Source organism: Mytilus galloprovincialis, chromosome 8 (assembly GCF_965363235.1).
Source record: "Mytilus galloprovincialis chromosome 8, xbMytGall1.hap1.1, whole genome shotgun sequence".
Taxonomy (NCBI): domain Eukaryota; kingdom Metazoa; phylum Mollusca; class Bivalvia; order Mytilida; family Mytilidae; genus Mytilus; species Mytilus galloprovincialis.
Window position 1 is genome coordinate 31,445,072 of NC_134845.1, and position 26,471 is coordinate 31,471,542.

At 34.2% G+C, this 26,471-nt stretch overlaps 2 protein-coding genes across 2 annotated transcripts in view; one reads left to right on the top strand and one right to left on the bottom strand.

Annotated features, from left to right (window-relative positions):
- Positions 1–5,250, bottom strand: part of LOC143085563 (polyunsaturated fatty acid 5-lipoxygenase-like) — a 51,019-nt gene extending 45,769 nt beyond the window's left edge. The window contains exon 1 of the mRNA XM_076261997.1: positions 4,338–5,250. Coding sequence (XP_076118112.1) covers positions 4,338–4,799 — 462 coding nt within the window. The 5' untranslated portion in view covers positions 4,800–5,250. The remainder of the gene's footprint in view (positions 1–4,337) is intronic.
- A 4,959-nt stretch (positions 5,251–10,209) lies between these two features.
- LOC143085564 (uncharacterized) lies at positions 10,210–23,845 on the top strand. Its single transcript, XM_076261998.1, has 5 exons — positions 10,210–10,312; positions 15,461–15,548; positions 17,573–17,685; positions 18,506–18,698; positions 23,563–23,845. The coding sequence occupies exons 1-5, from the start codon at positions 10,235–10,237 to the stop codon at positions 23,673–23,675; spliced, it is 585 nt and encodes a 194-aa protein (XP_076118113.1). The 5' UTR covers positions 10,210–10,234; the 3' UTR covers positions 23,676–23,845.
- The last annotated feature ends 2,626 nt before the right edge of the window (positions 23,846–26,471 follow it).

The following is a 26,471-nucleotide window of genomic DNA, read 5'->3' on the forward strand; positions in this document are numbered from 1 at the left end:
GGATCCAGAAATGTTCATAAGTGGGGGCCCACTGACTACCTAAGAGGGGGTCTGTTCCATTCACGGTTCAGTGTGTTCATAGTGATTCCCTATATATATATAAGCAAAATATTTTTCCCCAAAAAGGGGGGGGCAGGACCCCTGCCCCCCCCCCCTAAATCCGCCTCTGTCATTATAAAAAATGTGGATGAAGTTGAACACATGTGCTACTGAAGAATTAGCACGTCACAAAAAAGAAAAAGAGGTTAGGTTATGATGTGACTAAGACAGGCGGATTATATATATATGCACGTTTGTATATATATAGTAATCTGTGACACAGATACAGTCATTTATTTATCAATGAATTGAAATGTGTGGATGATGACAAATAAACAACGAGCAGGCAATAAGTTGATAACAATTGATTTCTGCATACATTCATGATCAGCAGTAATGGCATATCCATAAAATATAACGCTAAACATTAAAGTTGATCAATCAGCAATATTACTATTAAAAAGAAAATATAACTAAATTTTGAAGAAAAAAATGTCAGAAGCAAGGGAAAAGAAGGGGTCTGACAAACCCAAAGCAAAAAATCAATTGAAAATGGAAACAGGGAATATGTTAAGGAGACAACAACCCGATCAAAGAGCAGATAACAGCCGAAGACCATGTGTCTTCAACGCAGACAGAAAATCCCTTGCCCAGTGGTGGTGCTCACCTGACCTCAAAATAAATGTGTGTACTAGTTTAGTGAAAACGGATGACATACTAAACAGCCAATTTATTGCTGTTACTCTAACTATATAACTTATAACTCCTATAGGTAAACCTATATTTGTCATCGTTTGCGACCTTGTATATGGAGAAAAGCCAATTACCTTTAATAAAAACTGAACATGAAACAAACTTAATACGACCAGATTTAACTTCCTACACATACTTTAAAGGAATGATATATGAATCAGTCATTACTTGACACTGTAATTATTTTTCAAATATCTTTAAAACTCGTCCTACATTGTAATTTATTTAAACTTTAAATAATATAATAAGCTATCTTATCGTATTTAGACACCTCTTTTACTGTCAGAAGATGAGAGTGGGCGAGAGAAGATTTGTACGTAGGACTAGAAAAATGCAGGTATATAGTCAATATTTGATTAAGAAGGTAAAAAAAGGACCAAAGTGATTAATTTGTTCGTAACAAGATTTACAACTGATGGCTACAAACATATAGGAAAGCCAAATAATCATCAGGCCCAGTGTGTCTATCAAAACCAGAAAAGTCAAATAATCATCAGGCCCAGTGTGTCTACCAAACATATAGGAAAGCCAAATAATCATCAGGCCCAGTGTGTCTATCAAACATATTGGAAAGCCAAATAATCATCAGGCCCAGTATGTCTATCAAAACCAGAAAAGCCAAATAATCATCAGGCCCAGTGTGTCTATCAAACATATAGGAAAGCCAAATAATCATCATGCCCAGTGTGTCTATCAAAACCAGAAAATCCAAATAATCATCATGCCCAGTATGTCTATCAATCACATAGGAAAGCCAAATAATCATCATGCCCTGTATGTCTATCAAACACATAGGAAAGCCAAATAATCATCAGGCCCAGTGTGTCTATCAAAACCAGAAAAGCCAAATAATCATCATGCCCAGTATGTCTATCAAACACATAGGAAAGCCAAATAAGTACCATGCCCAGTGTGTCTATCAAACATATAGGAAAGCCAAATAATCATCATGCCCTGTATGTCTATCAAACACATAGGAAAGCCAAATAATCATCATGCCCAGTGTGTCTATCAAACATGTAGGAAAGCCAAATAATCATCATGCCCAGTGTGTCTATCAAACACATAGGAAAGCCAAATAATCATCATGCCCTGTATGTCTATCAAACACATAGGAAAGCCAAATAATCAGCATGCCCAGTGTGTCTATCAAACACATAAGAAAGCGGCCAAATAATCATTATGCCCAGTGTGTCTATCAAAACCAGAAAAGCCAAATAATCATCATGCCCAGTGTGTCTATCAAAACCAAAAAAGCCAAATAATCATCAGGCCCAGTGTGTCTATCAAACACATAAGAAAGCCAAATAATCATCATGCCCAGTGTGTCTATCAAAACCAGAAAAGCCAAACTAACCATCATGCCCAGTGACAGTGTGTCTATCAAAACCAGAAAAGCCAAATAATCATCAGGCCCAGTGTGTCTATCAAAACCAGAAAAGCCAAATAATCATCATGCCCAGTGTGTCTATCAAAACCAGAAAAGCCAAACTAATCATGTATACGCAAATCTCAGTTGAAACATAAATCAATTTGAAATTATAAAAAAAATTTAGTTACAGGAATGTTGAGTCATACGTAATTAGACTAGGAAAAAAAACCCAATAAAAACAACTAGAACAGCACCTGTCTAGGACGAATAGTTAAGTGGTTTTAATCGCCGATAGTTTGCTGCCAAAACGAATGTATATCGTGTTGTGTGTCTTTGAAGGATAAACAGTACAAGTGTCAGTGCAATGTTTTAGCGTAAAAGTAATGGTTTTAAAAGTGTTCTCTAGAATGCATGAAACGTTTACATTCTTTAGTCTTTTTATCTTTTTGAAATCCTGAACTCCCTCTGGTAGAGTAGACCTTAGTTGAACTTGGCTCCTATGTTTTTACCTTTTAGGTCATATATAACTTTTCACGTGTTTCGGTACATGTTTGGCTTTCAAATTATTGGTTTTGGCCTGATGAGGGAAAATCCAGAAAAACGTCTCGAACGCTTACTTTATTTTATTTTACATAAATACCCCTTTTGAGATTTAATTTTATACCAGAAAATCACTTCAGACGCAGGAAATCGTTGTAAATAACTTGGCTTTACTAAACCACTAATTTAACACAGGAAATACCAATACTTTTACGTGATATATACAAGGAAAAGTAAACATTTGCTTCTGTAGAAAAGTGTGATTTCTGTGGGAAAACAAGCTTTATTAATCCTAGATGCGGATATCAACTATTGACCTCAATACATATACAGTATAACACAAGAGGATAGTATAGAAGGATGGTGGATCGTAGTTTCCTTTTCCCAAGTTTCCGGTATTCTGAGCACATGTTATGAATAATTAAATATCAATTGATTAATATTCTTTGATAATTGTAGCGTTTTACTTCATTTGTGTACATTGTTTATGTTAATGTATTACTTCAGGCTTGAAGAAGATACACACATTTTAAATTGTGTTTTAAGGCGGTCATTGATAGCGGAACGCATAAAATATGTTAACTGAAGGAAAATAATAAATTAACTAGCAGAAGACAGCCTTGAACAGCAAAACATTGCAAGATAGGCTTCACGTTCATACTGAGTCCTTGGATTCTATAGTATGAATAGACATACCCGATATTTATTTATTTCAACTTTAAAGCAAATTCATTGGTTGTGGAGTGCATTCTTATTTCCAATTTCCAAGGCTATATATGTATATATATACGTATTGATTTACATGTTGGCTGGAAGATCTTTAATTGTATCCATTGCCTTGTCTTACAACACGTTAACCCTTTAATTGACCTGGGTTTACATCATAAATCTTAGACTGTATCTACGATTATTTGCTTACTGGTAATTTAATACTAATAAAGGACCAAGAGTTTATAATCCAACCAGTGTTTACTTATTGTTCCCACTGAATATCGTTTAACGTACCCTAATATATGTGTGCTTTATCTATATACAAAGAGGTATTGGGATATTTTCGTTGACAAGTTCAGGGATTTTAAATCTAACCGAAAAAAAAACACGTAATTTTGTATAGAATAAGTAATATACTGAGTTCCATTTGAGTGTTACGCATATAATAGTATTCATTCAGATATACATCTTTCATATTTAAAAACATTTGAATTTGAATTTTGGTTAGGAAGTCATGTTACAGGTAATACTTATTACAATATGATTGAAATTTGGAATGCATATGACATGTATTTAATATTCTATGGGCACATATGATTTAACGAGGCGACAAATCAAACATGAAATTAATTATAGGTATGTATTTTGATATGTCCCAGTTAACATGACTAAAATAAATAGATAAAATAAGTAAGGTAGTTAGAAAAAAAGAAAACATAAACAAAAAAAAAACCAAATTTAATCATTCATGGGCACATATGATTTAACGTGGCGACAAATCGAACATGAAAGTGTAACACTAATATTAATTATAGGTATGTATTTTGATATGTCCCAGTTAACATACATACATACGGTAGTTGGAAAGAAAGAAAACATAATAAAAACAATTAATTGTTGAGAGAAATAGACGTTTCCTTACCTGCATTGAACATCCAGGCACTTTCTGACATAGTTGATAGTAAGTTTGTTTCTCAAGAAGTTCTAATTCTCTCTGTTCTTGATGTGCATGAAACTGTGGTAATGAAGTGTCTAAATGGGGTATCAAATAATGATGATGAGCTTTTATCCATTTGAACATTGGAAACGAGTAGATTTCTTCATTTTTGTGAACTTGAATATAATCCACATACCATTCGTCACCGAACCCATAATCGTCTCGCCACAATTCTAACTCTGAAATATTTTTTAAGTCCACTTCATCTCCCAGATGAAAATCATCTAACTGACCTCTCTCAAAATCATCACGGAAGAATTTATCCAGATGGAACTCTTGTGTTTTATTCCCTCCACTGTCATAGAGAACGATATAAACATTAGCATCGGTACCAGCGAATTTTTTATCCCCAGTCTTTACATACACTGTGTACTGAAAGTTCGGCATCGTTGTGACTAAAACGACTTCACGGATATGTCCTCTTCAGATCCACTTTTCTAATCTTTAGTCAACATATATATATATATATATTATATATACTATTTTACTATTCGATAACCCTGTACAAACTTCACCACTGTCCTTCGTTTTATTAATATCGTATATTATTTTCAACTTTTCACAGGTAGTTCTATTGTGGTTTTATGGTAATGCGATATGTTCGTGTTTACAATCGGTAAAAAAAGTGAATGGACTTGGAAAAGGAAATATTTGATCGATTTTGGATATTAATGAAGATCAGTGGTACCTTACGATTATGTTAATCGTGGGTGAAATTTTCGTTTTTATAATAGTAATAATACTTTAAGTACATAAATAAGACGTGAGTAACCTAGTTGAATGCCTCAACTTTTGGGCGGGGATAAGTAATTAATATTTTCTTAAGACTGCTTAAGGTCTTTACAGGTGTCTTGGTGGAAAGTCATTCCTTTCCTTTTAATCATGCGTGGTCTTGCACATTGATCTTGAAAACTATTTTTAAATTACTCGTGACTTATGCAAACAATACACAAACAAAATTGTGAAAAGAAAGTTATTTGATAAATATGATATGATACTTTAATTAGTGTTTTTGGTAATACCTTTGTAGTTGCCTAATGTAGTTCTGCATGATATATTCATTGACTGTTTGTACATTATAGATCATGAATATTAGAACAGACAATAAAGAACATTAATTATTAATTTCTAGTGATGATGTATTTATTAAAATGTTTAGGAATGTGAATATGGGTTAAATATGAATATTATTTTTAAATCACTTTCTATGAAACATATGCAAATTGCCATAAATTCAGATCACTGTTAATGCTCATTTTGCTCAAATAATTTTTTTTCTTCAAAATGTTGGCCGTTCCACTTTTTGACTCTAACCATTCCTGGTCAAACCCCCATTATTCGTTTAATTTACTACTGCTGCATGTTGTGGGATTGTCGGGTCTACGATATATCACCCGCTTAGTGATACATGTTTATAGAACTGCTAGATTGTGATATACGACCTATTTCTCCTGACGTACTCAAAACTTATATTTTTTTCACAACAAAACGTAGGTTGTACTTTGAAATATAATATTCCTTTTTCTGTTTGTCAGATATTTATTAAATACCAAAATCTGCTGTCAAAATTGCAGTTAAAAGTCATAATTTAAAAGCAAAACATATGACCAAATCAGTGTTTAAAACATGAAGTTATGAGACTATAAATATAAGTAATGGTTAAAAGCCTTTTTGAAAAAGACCTGGTGTGACTTCTTCTTTGTCAACATTTAAGGTTGTGTAGTTTTGCCTCTGATTTTCTCACTTTTCCAATTCACTGATATGCATCGAACTCAGCAAAATCTGTTGAAAAAAAGGGTGGTTGCACCAACACGAAAACTTTATGAGTGAGACTTGTTTTTTAAAAAAGATTTTAATGGGGACATATATATAGTTGGAACCCCCATTTGTCCTTGGTTGGGAACCCCCTTTTTAAAATGGCTGGATCCGCCACAGATAAACACCTGAAATGAAATGAATATTAATGAAACTGCGACAAAAATGGATTTATTTAGTTTGAACAAATTGATGCATTTCAGCTTTAACTCTTCCTTTCAACTTCCGGCTTTCGAGTGTGTCTCACTGTTCAGTGACTGTTAGTGGTTTTAAACTGCATAATCATGTCCTGACTATATATATATAAGACTATATACTATCGTTTCTTATTACCATGCAGTTTGTTAGTATTATAAGTACGAAATATACACAGTCATCGGCATGTCATTTATCGATATAAGTCTTAACTCATTAATGATTGTTTTCAATGTGAATATTTCTTGCGTTATACATGTATCACTGTATTGATTTTTGGGTCGTGATTTGCAGAGTGAGTAGCTCCCTAAAAAGCCATGATTGAAATTGATAGAACTTTCATAAATCTTGCACTAAGGAAATTGTGTGTGCATTTCTTATCTTAATGTCCATCCTTTTTTTTACGCGGGATTCCTTAAACAAACAAAAAAACGGACTTCACCATATCTGTAAAATTAGCCGGGTGACGGAAATACAACTTGTGTATAGTTCTTGGTATTTTTCAGTTCTCTAGTTGTGATTTTAAACAAAATTTAATTATAATAGTCCCCAAAGTATCGTAAAACGGTTTTGTCCGGCTTTAAGAAAAAAAAAAAAGCCGTGATTAATCTGGCCTACCCAAAATTTATAACATGAGGCACTTTAGCGAAAAGGACAGCATTACTATGAAATCAATCTAATCAAAATACAGATCATTTGTGCATGTCCTATTAACTTAAAGGTTTGTCTTGTAATCAAAGCTTAAAGACAGGAATTGTATTTAATTAAGATTTGCAATGGAATGAAACATTTCAAGTGATTCCGAAAACCGACCATACTATTTTGACTTAAATCATCATACTTTACTACAGGCATTGCTCCAGGAATTGACACACCAAACATATAGGATCAAAGGGAGCCACGCGGCATGGTAATCTACCATATCACACCCACCGACTTCTATCTACCTCTTTCTTCCGTCATTTCTCCTGCGGTATATCAGAAGAAAAAAATATCTGAATAAAAGAGGACCACATTTTCCTTTTAAAGCCATTATCAAATGTTTGAAGGTCATAAACCAAAAATTACAAACATACTTAATGTGTATTTGACCAATAGCGAAACAATAAGTACGGCCAGAGTTAAATTTCTTTCTGCAAAAATAAGAGACATAACAATAAATATTGATAATATTTTGAAAAAAATAATTGACAAAGAGCTAGGTAAAAATGGAGAGTTCAATCCAAATTAGTTGGGTTAGGCCATGATAGGAAAATGAAGCCACGGCTAAGTGACAAAGGAATCAAGTCAGGTGGGCCCTACATGTTAGTATGGCAACTATGAATTCGAAGTTATCAACTATGATTCCAGTCTTGTCTTACCAGGTCATTGAAAAGGCAGAGGAAACAAGAATGTGTCCATAGTACACGGATGCCCCTATCTCATAGTTATAGTCTATATTCAGTGGACTGTGTAATCGGGGTCAAAATTCTAATTTGGCATTCAATTAGAAAACTCATACAATAACTAGGGAACATGTGTACTTAGTATCAAGTTGATTGGACTTCAACTTTACCAAAAACTACCTCGACCAAAAACTTTAACCTGAAGCGGGACAGACGGATGAACTATCGAAGAACGGACGCACAGCGGACGGCCAGAAAACATAATGCCCATTTACCGTGAGTCATAGGTGGGGTTCTAAAACAACTTCAAAACATAACGGCACCTATCCTCACCATTATTTTCCAGAAATCACTTACATCTGGCTGTATACCATCTGACTGGAAACATGCAAATGTCGCACCAGCATACAAAAAAGGTGAAAAATACAACGCAGTTAACTACAGACCAATCTCTCTCACTTGTATCAGTTGCAAACTAATGGAACATGTCATAACAAAACATTTAATTAATCACTTAGAAAAAAACAACTTATTATACGACCTCCAGCACGGCTTCAGACACTCTAGATCATGTGAAACACAACTTCTATCTTTCATACAAGAACTGGCTTCAAATTCAGACAATAACACCCAAACAGACCTTGTAATTATGGACTTTGCCAAAGCCTTTGACAAAGTCCCACATCAAAGACTCTTATACAAACTACACTTCTATGGAATACAAAATGAAACACTTAACTGGATCTCTGCCTTTTTATCAAACCGCACACAAACAGTTGTCCTGGAAGGAGAGTCATCAGACGTTGCTCCAGTTACTTCTGGTGTCCCACAGGGAACAGTTCTGGGTCCAGTTCTTTTTCTGGTTTACATAAACGACCTACCAGAATATTTGAAAACCAGTAAACTCAGACTGTTCGCCGACGACAGCATCATTTACAAAAGCATCAAATCTAAAGAAGATTGTGATAGCCTTCAGGAAGATCTTGATGCTGCTGCAAAGTGGGAAGAAGACTGGCTGATGGCTTTCCATCCAGAAAAATGTACAGTTCTCACAGCCTCAAATAAGAAAAAATACAATTAAAAAAGACTACATCCTTCACAGTCATACCCTAGAATCTGTCTCCGCAGCTAAATATCTTGGTATAACACTGCAATCTGACCTAAAATGGAACCAGCATACAAACAACATCATTGGCAATGCAAATAAAAGTCTAGGATTTCTAAAAAGGAATCTAAAAACATCAATCACAAACATTAAGTCCCAGGCATACCTAGCACTTGTCCGACCAAAACTAGAATATGCTTGTTCGGTTTGGAACCCTCATACTGCTGAACAATGCAATAAACTTGAGATGGTTCAACGTCGGGCAGCTAGGTATGCCTGCAATCGTTACCACAACACCAGTAGCGTTACAGACATGCTCAATACCTTAAATTGGCCTACCTTACAACAACGCAGACTTAAAACTAGACTTATAATGTTCTATAAAATTGTTCACCATATTGTCGCCATACCATCAGATTTACTCATACCAACAGACAATAGAACCAGACAATTCCATCCACAAACTTACAGACACATATTTACATTTAAAGACTGTTACAAATATTCCTTTTTTCCGTTTACTATTACACAATGGAATGTACTACCTCCAAAGGTAGTACTTTCTCCGACCTTAAATATTTTTAGAGAACAGTTGACACCTACTGTTCTCTACAATATAAAACAGTAAACCTAGTAGTTATGTAAATAGTTTTAACCACATGTCATGTTAGTATTTGTTTATTTTTGGCACTTTTCTTTTGTAAATATCTATTTATTATTATCCTACGCATGCGCAGCAGTTAGTAATCATCAAAAATCTGATGGATAACTGGATACCATAAGAAGAAGAAGAAGAAGAAGAAGGGGCATTAACATATAGTATGAAGCCCCTGCTGTATTCAAGTCCCTATCTAACCAAAATTAAAATTTGGTATGATTTGAAAATGTATACCGCGAGATCATGACATAAATTTATATTTTATTATTATCTCAAACTTTTGATATGAAATTAAAAGTTGAAAAAAAATAATGTCAGAACAAATTGAAGTATAATTAGTTGCAGTATTTATCCTTAAAAAAAAGATGAAAGCAAAAGTATGTCATCCAGATATAAATTTAGAACATATAGAGAGAGTAATATGAAATTGGAACCCTGTCTGTCTTACGGTTGGCGTCAGCCGGTAGACAGTAAGCACCGTACTTAACCTAAATTCCTCCACTGGTGCTGTTCTCCGATTTAAAGGACATTAAATAATTTATTCAATATAGCCAATGTTTTGCACTGAAAAATAACTCCCATGATTAGAAATTCCGGGATATATAACCCATCCGTTCCGATACATAATAATTTTATCGATCATTTGAATCTTCCGGTCAAAACAATGGTTCGAGGAAATTTTAGACGGAAAAGTTTAGACAGACAAGCTATTGTTAAAACATGTCCAAATTGTGAAAAACAGGTGATATACACAAAATGCATTCCAATGTTTAAAATTATATACATTTTTTCCAACACTGCAATGTTCAGCCAACAACGAACAATACACATACCAAATCACAAACATGGTTGCACTAATGACAGGACGATTACCCGGATAGTGACAGGACGGTTGACCGGATGAGATATAAATAGTCATAACTTTTTTGTTATTCGATAGATTTGTTTAATATTTGTAGACCTGAAAGATATTAAACTATATTTTAGGAAAATTAAAAAAAAAGAGGAAAAATAATTATTTTTGAGCCAAAAAAGTTGACCGGCCCCAGCTTGTCTGGTAAAACAACCGTTGGACGTCAGAGTAATCTCGGACTATGCACATTTGTGAGTATTTAAAAGCTTTTAAAATTACATTTAACTCGAAAACTGATAATGGTAACACTAAAGACCAGAACGGACATGAAAATATACAGGTGCAATTTTTTAATTGCTATTTCTTTTTGGCTAGATAAACCATCAATCTTTTGAATCTTAAACCTTCACCCAAGCCACTCAAACACATACATACACAGTCGATGCCTAATCCAAAAGTTCTGTTCTGTTCATACAGTCTATCATTACAAAATTCAAGAAATTCATATGTCTTTATATCCTTTACTGTAAAATCCCTACCTGCTTAGAAATTTGAATAATTGTGGTCATTACATGCAGATCTGAGAGTACTCAAAATTCTGGAAGCTAGTTGATTGATTGATTTTTAAACATCCAGTGTCAAATATTTATGCAAATTCAGGACACCTTTTTTTTACAATAAATGCAACAGAGAGCTATGTCCTGTAATAGGTGCCGTACAGAACGAAGCCTCAAGGTCTGGAAATTTGAAAATGGCATGCATTGCCAATTTGGAAAATTATGCCTTTCAGTAGACTGACTAACTACGAACTTGTCAAAGAGTGCCGGGCATTCTCTCTACAACTAGGCATCGAATTTAATGTCCCCCTGATTCTGATCAGACGTGACTGAGTATTTATACATCCTGCAAAGCGGTGAGCAAAACAGACGACCAACATTGGCAAAGGTTTAATTGTAGGTCGGGTGAAGACAAAGTGGAAAGCTAGTTGAAAACTAACAACAACTACTTAAAAAACTCATGTGTCTAAATTTTGGTTCATTTAAGTTTTTGTTGAAAGTAGTGAAATGATCAGTACCAAAGTTCTAGTTTATAGTTTCTACAATGTATATAAGGTAAAATCATATATAATATGAGGCAGGCATTACCTGTGAATGGGGACGAAGTTTGTTTAAATTATTTTTTTTCGTATTTTAAATATTTGTTAAAAAAAAAGATACGGAAATACCGTAATGTTTTCGATTTTGGTTCTGTTGTTAGGGATTTTACTTGTGACGAAATATAAGTTATGACGTCATGTTCAATGTAAACAAAGAAATGCAATGCATCAGGTAGGCCTATTAGCGTTTATTCATACCAAAGACAAATTTTAAAGAATGATTAAAAATGAAATATTGGTATTGTGTTCCTTGAGTTCCTATATTTTACTAGACGAATCAAAGTCTCATGACAACAAGACCGGAAGAAGGAAGTAGAGATATGTGTTCTGCGCACATCCGGAAATTAAAAAACATGACCAAAAAAAATTGAACGATTTTGAGTTCATTAGTACAATGAAAAATTCAGGAAATTTTCCCGATTTTTTTTTTTTTTTTTTTTTTATTGAATTTTCTACTGTAATAGGGGACTTCGTCCCCATAATATGAGGCAGGCATAACCTGTGAATGGGGACGAAGTCTGACTGTATTTATTATTTTTTTAATTCAATCACGTTGATAAAAGAAACAGAAATACCGTACGTAACGTTCCCGATTTTGATTCTGTTGTTAGGGAATTAGCTGTGACGTTCTTTAAGTAATGACGTCATATTCGATGTAAACAAAAGAAACGCTTTCATCAGGTAACATTTGTTCATATCAAACAATTATTAAAATTGAATTTGTATTGAGATCCAATCTTATATTTTACTAGACTGATAAATATAAATTTTTTCAAAGTCTCATGCAAAAGCGGAGAAAACTGGAACAGGAAGTAGATCTGAAAAAAAAAGTTAACGATTTTGAGTTCATTAGTAGAATGGAAAATTCGGGAAATTTTCCCTATTTTTTTTTTTTAATTTTTTTTTTATTGATTTTTCTACCGTAATTGGGGACTTCGTCCCCATATTAAACATTTAATTCTATCCAATATTCCATCCACTAAGGATGAGAGACTAGTGTACACCTGACATTCGATAATTAAACAGTTTTGACAACTTCACTGGCGGTTCATCTACAGATAATTTACGTTGTTAATTATTTTTTTTAATAAAAGAAAATATTTTTGAAAAAGTTATGTGTAGGCACGTGCCTAAAGTTCCTTAACGGCAGCTACACCCCTGTTCTTTAATCTCACCATTCAGGCCTGAGTTGTGGCATCAGTAGAAAAAAATTCCTCTAGATGAAGGAATTTCATAAATTTTATTCTTTACAAGTTTTTAATTTGAAATTTAAAGTTTATTGAAACTACCAACTTTGTAATATCTGGTCCGTCCAAGTTTACGTCAATTTTAAACATGTGATTATTAAACATAATTTGTTCAATGAAAATTTCAAAATCTTATTTCATGTAAGAGTTTATTTGAGACATTTATTTTAAAAATATGAGAAAAAAAATTTCAAAACATAAGTAAAATATTTCTAATTTTATCTACATGTATGAAAAACATTTCAAATTTAATTAAGAAAATACAAATGTTCTTGAATAAAACTTTAATTTGAAGTAGTGAAAAAGAAATAGCAATTTAAAAATTGCACCTGTATATTTTCATGTCCGTTCTGGTCTTTAGTGTTTTTTGGGGTATGTTGGGGTATATTGGGGTAAAAAGTCACGCCGGCCATATACCCGACAGACCTACTTACACAATCCGATACAAGAACACGACAACATTCACATACTTATTCTTTCAGACCCATACAAACCACTAAAGACACATACAAGTACTCATTCTACCCCAGAACAATCTTACAATGGAACCTTCTCCCAGTAGCTGCAGTTCAATGTACTACTCTTGAAAGCTTCCGAGAACAGATTCCAATATCTGTTCTCAATAAAAATCTAAAAATTTAAATATCCTACAATGTATATAGTTTTAACCAAAATGTATAGTACAAAAACAGAAGAAAAAGTAATTATGTTAAAATTTTTATTTTTATTTTTTTTTGTATATTATTCACTGTAAATAAAAATTAGATCCCATGCAAGCGCGGCATAGTAAAATCAGTGCCCGGCACGTTATCATCAGTATGTTGATGGAGTGCTGAATTATAAAGAAGAAGAATAAGTCTAAATGTTAAACTTAAACTGGTCATGTAGTTAATACCTGAGACTACTATAACACAGTGTTATAGTCATGATAGTAGTCTCAGTTAATACTTGGAAAATACACTTTATCGCTATTTGTCGGCCATTACTGGATATCACACAGGTTCCCGTAAAATCTTGACGTCATAAAACAAAATATCTGACGTCACAATGGGAAAGTGATTGTTGTATGCGTCAAAAGTTCAAGCGGCGGGGTCAGCCGGGATTAGCGATAAGGTGTATTTAAGTCAGTAAAAGTGGGGTATTCACTAGTCCAAATAATTATGACGTCTGGCAAGGCTATTTTAATTTTTTCCTGGGACGCCTTCCTACGAGCCTTGTCACACGTCATAATTAATGAAAAAAAAAAAAAATAGCCTTGCTCATGTTGCCAGACGTCATAATTATTTGGACTAGGTATTCACAGGCCCTTGTTTCTATCCATGGAAAGACCCACTCATGAATATATGTTCACCATTTCCATTCTCAATTTTATTTGTTGATAGTGGGTCTTCCCTGTTTTCAAGGGAAATATACCCCCACTCTACAAATAAAGTTCATATTGTTACTTGTAGCTGATATTTTATGACATCATTATACAGACAACCATATATTCTAATAATTCAGAACCTTTCAGACCACTGGTGCTATCACCAGACAAATCAGATAGAACATTGTAGAATGCATGTTCTTCTTCTTCTTCTTCTTCTTCTTCTTCTTCTTCTTCTTCTTCTTCTTCTTCTTCTTCTTCTTCTTCTTCTTCTTCTTCTTCTTCTTCTTCTTCTTCTTCTTCTTCTTCTTCTTCTTCTTCTTCTTCTTCTTCTTCTTCTTCTTCTTCTTCTTCTTCTTCTTCTTCTTCTTCTTCTTCTTCTTCTTCTTCTTCTTCTTCTTCTTCTTCTTCTTCTTCTTCTTCTTCTTCTTCTTCTTCTTCTTCTTCTTCTTCTTCTTCTTCTTCTTCTTCTTCTTCTGCTTATAGTGCAGTCTTTTAAGTACCTTCTTATGAAGCCTAGTGTTTTGTTGCCTCTACTACTCACTTTGTTGTCAATATGTCTGTCCCAGGTTAGGTTATCACTGATTGTTATTCCTAGGTACATGTATTTGCTGGCTTCAAATATCACTGATTGTTATTCCTAGGTACATGTATTTGCTGGCTTCAATGGGGTCTAGTGTGTGTCCATGTAGCTTGTAGTTGTACATTTTGTAATAAGTTGGTATCACTTGGAGGTTGTTTGATTGTATTTGGATTACAATGCATTTTTTTGCATTGACACTCATTTGCCATTTATTCCCAAGTCTTCTAATGACGTTAAGATAATCCAATTTCTGCAGTAGGTTGGAGTACATGTAGGTCGCTTTCTGCTTCGTTGCTAATTGCTTCCTCATCTCTATCTCATTTCATTAAATTTTCTTTTTACATCTTATTCAATAGCAATCTGCAACAATATACATGTACATGTACTCCACTGGTTAAGAAGTTTAGTCCAAATGAATTAGTACTATTAAAAGCATTTACTTTTAGTAGGATATTATAGTCCTCAAATTGTAGCACTAATAAAGTAATACATACTGATTACAATTTACAATTGTTTCGGAAAAAACAAGTTCAACTAGGAACTCCTTAATGTTGAGATGTTCAATAAATGATATGATCGTTCTAAAAAAAAAATAACATTGTTAATTTGTATGGACAATGATGGATCTTCATGCTTCAATGAAATTATAAAGTTTATTATATATTTGAATTTGTTTGTTTTGCAGATTCCTGTGGCATGTAAAACATGTGGTTGTGGTCATAAATTCATCACTAAAAGTAGAGCAAACTCAACACCAAGTGTGAAAACTGAAGGTATAGTATATAAATCAACTCAAGGAATTCATAATTTGGATACTTAAACAAACAAAAAACACAAATGAATTTTCTTAAATTGGAAGTTGAACTGAAAATTTTCAGATTTGTAATGTGGGATCGATAAGCCAGTACATCTGAAATCTAAATTTTAAAGAAATTTTCCCCAAAAATTTTGACAAACAAATGTTTGCAGAAAAATGAATAATTATAACAATATTACATAAAGATTAAGAACTTTAGAAAATTCTTCTGTATTAACAAAAAATGCATCTTGACATGATAGAAGAAGTATGTTCAAATTTGATTTCTTGTACATAAACCTGCTTATATTAACAGTAAGTTTGTAATAAAACAAATAGAATTATCTAATAATGATAAAAGTGTTATTAAATGGCTGTTTCTGTATTGGTCCTGGTATAGATTTCCCATCAGTTGTATTGGCACTCAACTCTTAATCTCAGAGCCAATACAGCTAACCTTAAATCTATACCAGGGTGAATATAGAAACACTATATTTTTGCACCTAATTATTCTCTATTTTTGTCGAGCCTGCAACTTTTGTTGCAGAAAGCTCGACATAGGGATAGTGATCCGGCGGCGGCGGCGGCGGCTACGTCGGCGGTGTTAGCTAACTTCTTAAAAGCTTTATATTTTAGAAGGTGGAAGACCTGGATGCTTCATACTTTGTATATAGATGCCTCATGTTACGAAGTTTCCGTCAGTCACATGTCCAATGTCCTTGACCTCATTTTCATGGTTCAGTGACCACTTGAAAAAAAAGTTCAGATTTTTTGTAATGTTGAATTCTCTCTTATTATAAGTAATAGGATAACTATATTTGATATGTGCGTACCTTGAAAGGTCCTCATGTCTGTCAGACAGTTTTCACTTGACCTCGACCTCATTTCATGGATCAGTGAACAAGGTTAAGTTTTGGTGGTCAAGTCCATATCTCAGATACTACAAGCAATAGGGCTAATATATTCGGTGTATGGAAGGACTGTAAGGTGTACATGTCCAACTGGCAGGTGTCATCTGACCTTGACCTCATTTTCATGGTTCAGTGGTTATAGTTAAATTTTTGTGTTTTGGTCTGTTTTTCTCATACTATATGCAATAGGTCTACTATATTTGTTGTATGGAATGATTGTAAGGTGTACCTATCTAGCGGGCAGATGTCATGTGACCTTGATCTCATTTTCATGGTTCAGTGGTCAAAGTTAAGTTTTTGAGTTTTGGTCTTTTTATCTAAAACTATATGCCATAGGTCATCTATATTTGGTGTATGGAAATATTTTATGATCTTTATGTCAGTCGCGCAGGTTTTATTTGACCGTGACCTCATTTTCACGGTTCATTGCACAGTGTTAAGTTTTTGTGTTTTGGTCTATTTTTCTTAAACTATAAGTAATAGGTCAACTATATATGTTGTATAGAAGCATTGTTAGCTGTACATGTCTGCCTGTCATGGTTCATCTGACCTTGACCTCATTTTCAAGGTTCATTGGTCTTTGTTTAGTTATCTTGGTTAATGTTAAGTTTATGTGACAGTTGTATTAAAGCTTAGCTTTATACTTTGGACTATCAACATAATATCAATGATTAGTATAGAAGGCGAGACATTTCAGCGTGTGCACTCTTGTTTATTATATACCACAAGGCCTTGACTATCCTTCTGTCTTTCTATCTGTCCCATTTTGTTTCTTCAATCCAATTTAAGTTTGCCTCATGCAAATTTTATGAAACTCATACCCAATGCTAAGAACCACAACACACAGACAGAATTTGAATTCTTGCAGTGAGTGATTTACCACTCTAAGAGTTATGCCCCTTTTGGACTAAGAACAGTGCAAAGCTTGAACTGGAGCATTCATGTCTTTAGACACATTCTTCTTTTATTTTTGTCCATTTTTCTCAGTTATTAATTTTTTACCCTTTATTTTATTCTCTATTATAGTTCTGTAAACCACTTGTGATGTTCCCTAGCAATAATTGTTTATTAACATAATATATGTTTTCAGATGAAGATAGTAGTAGTGTAAAGATCAGAAGAACAGAGAGAACAAGAAGAGAAAGACCAGATTATTTCAATCCACTTTTACTAGAAAATGCTGTTAAAAGACCCAGGAAAAAGGTAACAGATTTAAAATGTATTTTATTCCTCCTTTATTCAGTACTAATTTTGTTCAATAAATTGCATAGGTTCTGGGATGTGAATTGGCCAGAATTATGGACAGGAAATTTGTAACTGATAGAAAATGATATGTAAAAAAATAATTAAAGCATTGTTTGCCATGCAATTAGGTCACCTTCACACTCCTCAAAGATATATAACATGTAAAATTTTGATTACAAGTAAAGTTTGACACATCTGCAAGTCAAGCACAAAATTGAATGTCCTGATTATAACGGCTACAAATTTTTAAATGCCAAATAACAAAAAACAAACTCTTATCATCTGTCTAATTATTAGACATAAGCTTCATTTAAAATTATACCTATATGTACGGTACATGTATAAACAAGAATGTGTCCCCAGTACATGGATGCCCCATCCGCACTATCATTTTTCTATGTTCAGTGGACTGTGAAAATTGGGGAAATCTCTAATTTGGCATTAAAATTAGAAAAATCATATCAAAGGGAACATGTGTACTAAGTTTTAAGTTGATTGGACTTCAACTTCATCAAAAACTACCTTGACCAAAAACTTTAAACTGAACCGGGACAGACGAACGAACGGACGAACAAACAAACAGATGGACGCACAGACCAGAAAACATAATGGGGCATATAAAAAAAAGAGGATGTGGTATGATTGCCAATGAGAATTCTCCACCAGAGATCAAATAACACAGAAGTTAACAATTATAGGTCACTGCCTGGCCTTCAAAAGTGAGCAACTTGTGGACTTTAACAGAAATTTAACAAAATATTAATTGCTATATTTACAGTCACAGCCTTCAACAACTACACCAGTAAAGATAGAAGAACCACCTTCAGATGAACCCCCTAAAAAGAAACGTGGACGACCCAAAGGTGCCCCAAATAAACCAAGAAGTCAATTATTAGATACAAATAAATTGATAAAAGAAGAATCAGATTATGAAGAGGATAAAATTGAAAATGAAAATGAAGTAGAAGAAGGTAAGATTGACAAACAGTCAAACTTGATTACCGTGGATTGATTTACTTTTGTGGATTGAGGAAATCTTTTTTGTGGATATTTGTTTTAGTGGTTTTGCAAAAAAAGTCTACTTACACTCCTATAGAATATTTGTAAGTTGTTGAAGATTTAAATTCATTGTTCCTCTGTATACATTAAATCCTTGAAAAATAGTATTCAATAATACTAAAGAATACATAGTATGTTGAAAAACTAAGTTGCAATAACAATCTTATTATTTTTAGTCTAATGAGTTTTAGTGGTGGATTCAAAATAACACTGAACTCAAACATGGGGCTCAAATATCTCGTTCAAAAGTTGTCTCAGTCAGGTCATTTGTAAGCAAACTAAACAGTTCATAACTAATCTTTTACTGGGTTTGAACATTTCTTTAGGTTCACAGGTTCTCTTAAATTAGACATTAGGTCCCCCCAAATTTCCCAAGGTTGCAAGTCAGATTCAACTATGTTGAATCCACAAGTATACTCTAGTTTGCCTCAACCAAATGTTATGAAACTTATTCACAATGCTAATTACTACAAAACACAGAACCTTTTCAAACTTGGGTGGTGTCACTTTTTAGCTCACCTGGCCTGAAGGGCCAAGTGAGCTTTTCTCACCACTTGGCGTCCGTCGTCGTCGTCCGTCGTCGTCGTCGTTAACAATTTACATTTTGAACTTCTTCTAGAGAACCACTGAATGGAATGGAACCAAACATGGCATGAATGTTCCTTATGAGGTGCTGACCAAGTGTTGTTACTTTGTAGCCGATCCATCATCCAAGATGGCCGCCAGCGGGGGACTTAGTTTAACATAGAACGCTATGGGAAATGCATACAAATGACTTCTTTTAGAGAACCACTGAATGGAATGAAACCAAACATGGCATGAATGTTCCTTATGAGGTGCTGACCAAGTGTTGTTACTTTGTTGCCGATCCACCATCCAAGATGGCCGCCAGCGGGGGACTTAGTTTAACATAGGACCCTATGGGAAATGCATACAAATCACTTCTTCTAGTGAACCACTGAATGGAATGAAACCAAACATGGCATGAATGTTCCTTATGTGGTGCTGACCAAGTGTTGTTACTTTGTAGCCAATCCATCATCCAAGATGGCCGCCAGCGCGGGACTTAGTTTAACATAGGACCCTATGGGAAATGCATACAAATGACTTCTTTTAGAGAACCACTGAATGGAATGAAATCAAACATGGCATGAATGTTCCTAATGTGGTGCTGACCAAGTGTTGTTACTTTGTAGCCGATCCATTATCCAAGATTGCCGCCAGCGGGGGACTTAGTTTAACATAGGACCCTATGGGAAATGCATACAAATGACTTCTTTTAGAGAACCACTGAATGGAATAAAACCAAACATTGCATGAATGTTCCTTATGAGGTGCTGACCAAGTGTTGTTACCTTGTAGCCGATCCATCATCCAAGATGGCCGCCAGCAGGGGACTTAGTTTAACATAGGACCCTATGGGAAATGCATACAAATAACTTCTTTTAGAGAACCACTGAATGGAATAAAACCAAACATGGCATGAATGTTCCTTATGAGGTGCTGACCAAGTGTTGTTACTTTGTAGCCGATCCGTCATCCAAGATGGCCGCCAGTGGGGGACTTTTGAATGAAATTAAACATGTTCCTTTCCTTATAAATGAGGTTGTGTTGTCACTTTTAGCCAAATTTTATATTTTTATGCCCCACCTACGATAGTAGAGGGGCATTATGTTTTCTGGTCTGTGCGTCCGTTCGTCCGTTCGTTCGTCCGTTCGTCCGTCTGTCCCGCTTCAGGTTAAAGTTTTTGGTCGAGGTAGTTTTTGATGAAGTTGAAGTCCAATCGACTTCAAACTTGGTACACATGTTCCCTATGATATAATCTTTCTAATTTTAATGCCAAATTAGAGATTTTACCCCAATTTCACGGTCCACTGAACATAGAAAATGATAGTGCGAGTGGGGCATTCGTGTACTGAGGACACATTCTTGTTTTATATGATTTCAAAAACCCAAGTAGAATCAGGTGAGCGATACAGGCTCTTGAGAGCCTCTAGTTAATACTGTTCTCAGGTTATGCCCCTTTATAAAGTTATATGCAAGTGGGGGCCTCATCTGTGTTTCATGGACACATTTTCCAGTTATTTTCATTTTTAGCTCACCTGGCCTAAAAGGCCAAGTGAGCTTTTCTCATCACTTGGCGTCCGTCGTCGTCCGTCGTCGTCCGTCGTCCGTCGTCGTCGTTAACTTTTACAAAAATCTTCTCCTCTGAAACTACTGGGCCAAATTAAACCAAACTTGGCCACAATCATCATTTGGGTATCTAGTTTAAAAAATGTGTCCGGTGACCCCGCCAACCATCCAAGATGGCCGCCATGGCTAAAAATAGAACATAGGGGTAAAATGCAGTTTTTGGCTTAAAACTCAAAAACCAAAGCATTTAGAGCAAATCTGACAGGGGTAGAATTGTTAAACAGGTGAAGATCTATCTGCCCTGAAATTTTCAGATGATTCGTATAACCCGTTGTTGGGTTGCTGCCCCTGAATTAGTAATTTTAAGGAAATTTTGCTGTTTTTGGTTATTATCTTGAATATTATTATAGATAGAGATAAACAGTAAACAGCAATAATGTTCAGCAAAGTAAGATTTACAAATAAGTCAACATGACTGAAATGGTCAGTTGACCCCTTTAGGAGTAATTGCCCTTTATAGTCAATTTTTAACCATTTTTCGTAAATCTTAGTAATATTTTACAAAAATCTTCTCCTCTGAAACTACTGGGCCAAATTAATCCAAACTTGGCCACAATCATCTTTAGGGTTAGTAGTTTAAAAAATGTGTCCGGTGACCCGGCCATCCAAACAAGATGGCCACCATGGCTAAAAATAGAACATGGGGTAAAATGCAGTTTTTGGCTTATAACTCAAAACCCAAAGCATTTAGAGCAAATCTGACATGGGGGTAAAATTGTTTATCAGTTCAAGATCTATCTGCCCTGAAATTTTCAGATGAATCGGACAACCCGTTGTTGGGTTGCTGGCCCTGAATTAGTAATTTTAAGGAAATTTTGCTGTTTTTGGTTATTATCTTGAATATTATTATAGATAGAGATAAACTATAAACACCAATAATGTTCAGCAAAGTAAGATTTACAAATAAGTCAACATGACTGAAATGTTCAGTTGACGCCTTTAGGAGTTATTGCCCTTTATAGTCAATTTTTAACCATTTTTCGTAAATCTTACTAATCTTTTACAAAAATCTTCTCCTCTGAAACTTCTTGGCCAAATTAATCCAAACTTGGCCACAATCATCATTTGGGTTAGTTGTTTGAAAAATGTGTCCGGTGACCCGGCCATCCAAACAAGATGGCCGCCATGGCTAAAAATAGAACATGGGGTAAAATGCAGTTTTTGGCTTATAACTCAAAACCCAAAGCATTTAGAGCAAATCTGACAGGGGTAAAATTGTTTATCAGGTCAACATTTATCTGCTCTGAAATTTTTTGATGAATCGGACAACCCGTTGTTGGGTTGCTGACCCTGAATTGTTAGTTTTAAGGAAATTTTGCTGTTTTTGGTCATTATCTTGAATATTATTATTGATAGAGATAAACTGTAAACAACAATAATGTTCAGCAAAGTAAGATTTACAAATAAGTCAACATGACCGAAATGGTCAATTGACCCCCTTAGGAGTTATTGTTCTTTATAGTCAATTTTTAACAATTTTCATAAAATTTGTAAATTTTTACTAACATTTTCCACTGAAACTAATGGGCCAAGTTCATTATAGATAGAGATAATTTTAAGCAGCAAGAATGTTCAGTAAAGTAAGATTTACAAACACATCACCATCACCAAAACACAATTTTGTCATGAATCCATCTGCTTCCTTTAATATTCACCTAGACCAAGGTGAGCGACACAGGCTCTTTAGAGCCTCTAGTTATGATTTCTCTTTGGTAATAGGTCAGTCATAACTTGAAGACCCATTGGGGGCCTTCGGCCGTTTTCTGCTCTTTGGTCAGGTTGTCTCTTTGACACATTCCCGATTTCCATTCTCAATTTTATTTGAAGACAACCTATATATTAAGAGACCTATTTTCCAAATTTATAAAGATTGTATCTCTGGAAGTATAACTTTTTGAATATTTAATCTAAATTGAACAGGTTAAAAATCAAAAATATCACCCAAGCGCATATACTTTGCCCAAGGATATTTGTTGATTATACTGTATGATATAACTGAACAGTTTTTGTGTTTAAACATGTGTAGCTAGATGAAATGTTATGATTTTAACATCCAGAAATCACATGCAAAACAGACTAAGAAATCATTCATATACATACAGATAGTTTGGAAAATAGAACTTTCAGAAACAAGACTAAATTGTCATGTTTTATTTTCAAATGATATACAGTCTAACATTACAAAGCATAATTATTTTTGTCATGCTTGTAAGAAAGTCAGTGCAACAAGACTTGATAGACTTGCTTCTTCTAGTGTTAGTGTTAACAATAATTGTCCACAAAAAGCTTGTGAAAGGTCAAGTTACCACTAATGGAAATCAGTGAAATTTGGTACATGTATGCAGTTTTATTAACATTTACATATCTTTAATTCCACCAGGATTCTTAGGTCCAGCCTCCTCAGTCTTGGTTTATTGAATTTGAAACATTACGTAGTTTATTTACATTAAAGTTGTGACATTTAATATAAATATTAATGTTTGCAATATATAATATTATCTTAAGCACATACAGGCAAGACATATCTTGGTTTTAATTTAATAAACAAGTAATTAATTATTAACTTCATATTTTCAATTTCAGAGGAGGAGATAGACATGTATGCAGATATGCCACAGGAAAGAATGAAACAATTCAGTTTTATATTGGGTGATCTAAACAGGAAGTTTCTTGGTCAAGGGACACAACCAAGATGAAAACAATAAAATAGTGTTAGAAGGAACACAATCTGAAAAGACTGAGCTGTTCATGCTGGACATGAAAATTTAGAATTGAAAAGATTCTTGGAAAAATTGTCCTTAAGGCATAAAAAGATGTTGTACATCGATATTTTACCAGAATATATAAAAATACGATACAATGCCAATTTGTTTGTTTTAATTATGATGGACCCCAAATATGTATATAAAAATTCCTAGGTACATTGATCTAAACAAGGGTTTCTTGGTTAAGGGACACAACCCAGATGAAATTGATAATCATAGAGTAAGAAGTACCACAACCTGGAAAAACTTGTGGATTGCAAAATTTATTACATGGTCTGAAAAATTTTGGATTTAAAAGGGAGAAAGAGATGTTGTAAATCAGTACTTTTCCAAAAATATATAAGAATACAATAATATTGCACATTTGTTTTTTCATGCCACTGCATTCACTGGAGGGTTCATTAAGTGCACTTAGTTCATCCATCCACTGGTATCGCCCATAAACTTGTTTGCTTTCTCAATCTCAACTTATACACAATGCTTATTACCAAAATACAGATCAAATTTTGTTGGTGTCACTTTTACCTTTCTTGGGTTATAACCATGATAACCCTTTATTTATATAACGTTATATGCAAAAAGTAAAATTACAAAAATACTGAACTCTGAGAAAAAATCAAAACAGAAAGTCCCTAATCAAATGGCAATATCAAAAGCTCAAACACATCAAATGAATGGATAACAACTGTCATATTCCTGACTTGGTACAGGTACTTACAAGTTAGGCCATCACCTGTGTCCCATGGACACATTCTCCATTTAGGCCATCACCTGTGTCCCATGGACACATTCTCCATTTTTATGCCCCACCTACGATAGTAGAGGGGCATTATGTTTTCTGGTCTGTGCGTCCGTTCGTCCGTCTGTCCCGCTTCAGGTTAAAGTTTTTGGTCGAGGTAGTTTTTGATGAAGTTGAAGTCCAATCGACTTCAAACTTGGTACACATGTTCCCTATGATATGATCTTTCTAATTTTAATGCCAAATTAGAGATTTTACCCCAATTTCACGGTCCACTGAACATAGAAAATGATAGTGCGAGTGGGGCATTCGTGTACTGAGGACACATTCTTGTTTAAAATTTTTTAATGGACCTCAAATTTCCATTTGGTAATAGGTCAACCATAACTTGTGCAGTATAGCTGTCAATTTATACCTGTGGTCCCTGGCCGGGATTTGAACTCATGCAATTGGGATATCGATACAACACTACCTGCACTATATCCATTGCTATATGTCCACTCAGACACCTAGAATGAACTAACAATTCAGCTTTCAGTGGCCTAGTGTTACCTTTCCTTGTTAGTAGAATCTTGAGTTGTAACAGTACATTTAATATGCATGTAGATGGAATTGATTGCAAATAAGTTAAATGTCTAGCATAAAATGATAATGGATAGAAAGATAGTCACAGAAATAACTATTTTGATAAGGACTTGTATGTATCTAACGATCATTTTATAGGTGTACTAATTTAGTAAAAGATATGAACAATAACAAACCACCAAAGGGCCTCAACAATGTGCAAAACTCATACAGTTTAAAAGATTAAAAGCCTCAAGATGGCAAAAGATGAAATACTAGTAATTGACAAACAGAAAACCAATGACCTCTACTGATCTATGCTTAACACAATTGTGGAAGAACTAATGTCAATGGAGAAATGCTTAATTATCCACATGTGTTTGGAAATAACTGCATTCTGATCAATGCACGTTTTATAGTCATTCCATACAGAAGTTAACCTAATGCTTATAGTACTTGAGGAGCAGACCAAAACACAAAAGCTGAACATTGACCAATGAACTATGAAAATGAGATCAAGGTCAGATGAAACCTTCCAGACTGACATGAAACCTCTAGTCATTCCATACACCACATATAGTTGACCTGTTTATAGAATTTACTAAACAGACTTAATCATGTAATTTAACCTTAATCACTTATTAATCCATTTAATGAGGTCAATGTCAGGTGAATCCTGTCTGGAAGGCATGTAGACCTTGCAAGGAACCATATACCAAATATGGTTATCCTATTACTCATTCACATGACAAAAAAATCAAATTTGCTGAACCATAAAAATGAGGTCAAGAACATTGACCATAAAACAGACAGAAACTTCTTTACATAAGGTATATGCATACAAGATATGAAGCATCCAGGTCTTCTACCTTCTGAAATATAACCTTTTTAAGAAATATTCAATGTTCCTAACACTGCTACCACTGGATTGTTATATCTGTCTCACATACTGCAACTTTGGTGACAGCAAGACAAAACTATGCTGTGTCTATGCCTTTTTGTGTTTCTTTCTTATATATGGGGACTATGTACTTATATATGCATCCCGTCATTCTTAAATGTGCCATGCATAATTATGGTAAATATTTGTTTCTATATTTGTTTGTTTTTATAGTGATTAAGATAATTGTTGACTGTTGACTATTTTTGACACTTTTACCTATTATATCTGTTTTTCTTGTTTACACATCGTTGTCAATATTTTAGAATTTTATGCAACTGTCATACAGGTGAAAGGTTCAGCTAGCTATAAAACCAGAATTAATGCATCATTTTCTACAAAAGAAGATGCCTGTACTAAGTCAGGAATATGACAACTGTTGTCCATTCGTTTGATGTGTTTGAGCATTTGATTAGGGACCTCCTATTTTAAATTTTCCTCAGAGTTCAGTATTTTTGTGATATTACTTTTTTTTAAATTGAGT

What these genes read in the sequence shown, in the direction of transcription:
- LOC143085564 (XM_076261998.1), top strand. Translation starts at nt 10,235, where the DNA reads ATGGTTCGAGGAAATTTTAGACGGAAAAGTTTAGACAGACAAGCTATT. An exon ending in ACCAAGTGTGAAAACTGAAG is followed by an intron (nt 15,549 to 17,572) that starts GTATAGTATATA and finishes ATATGTTTTCAG; the next exon opens with ATGAAGATAGTAGTAGTGTA. An exon ending in TGAAAATGAAGTAGAAGAAG is followed by an intron (nt 18,699 to 23,562) that starts GTAAGATTGACA and finishes TTTCAATTTCAG; the next exon opens with AGGAGGAGATAGACATGTAT.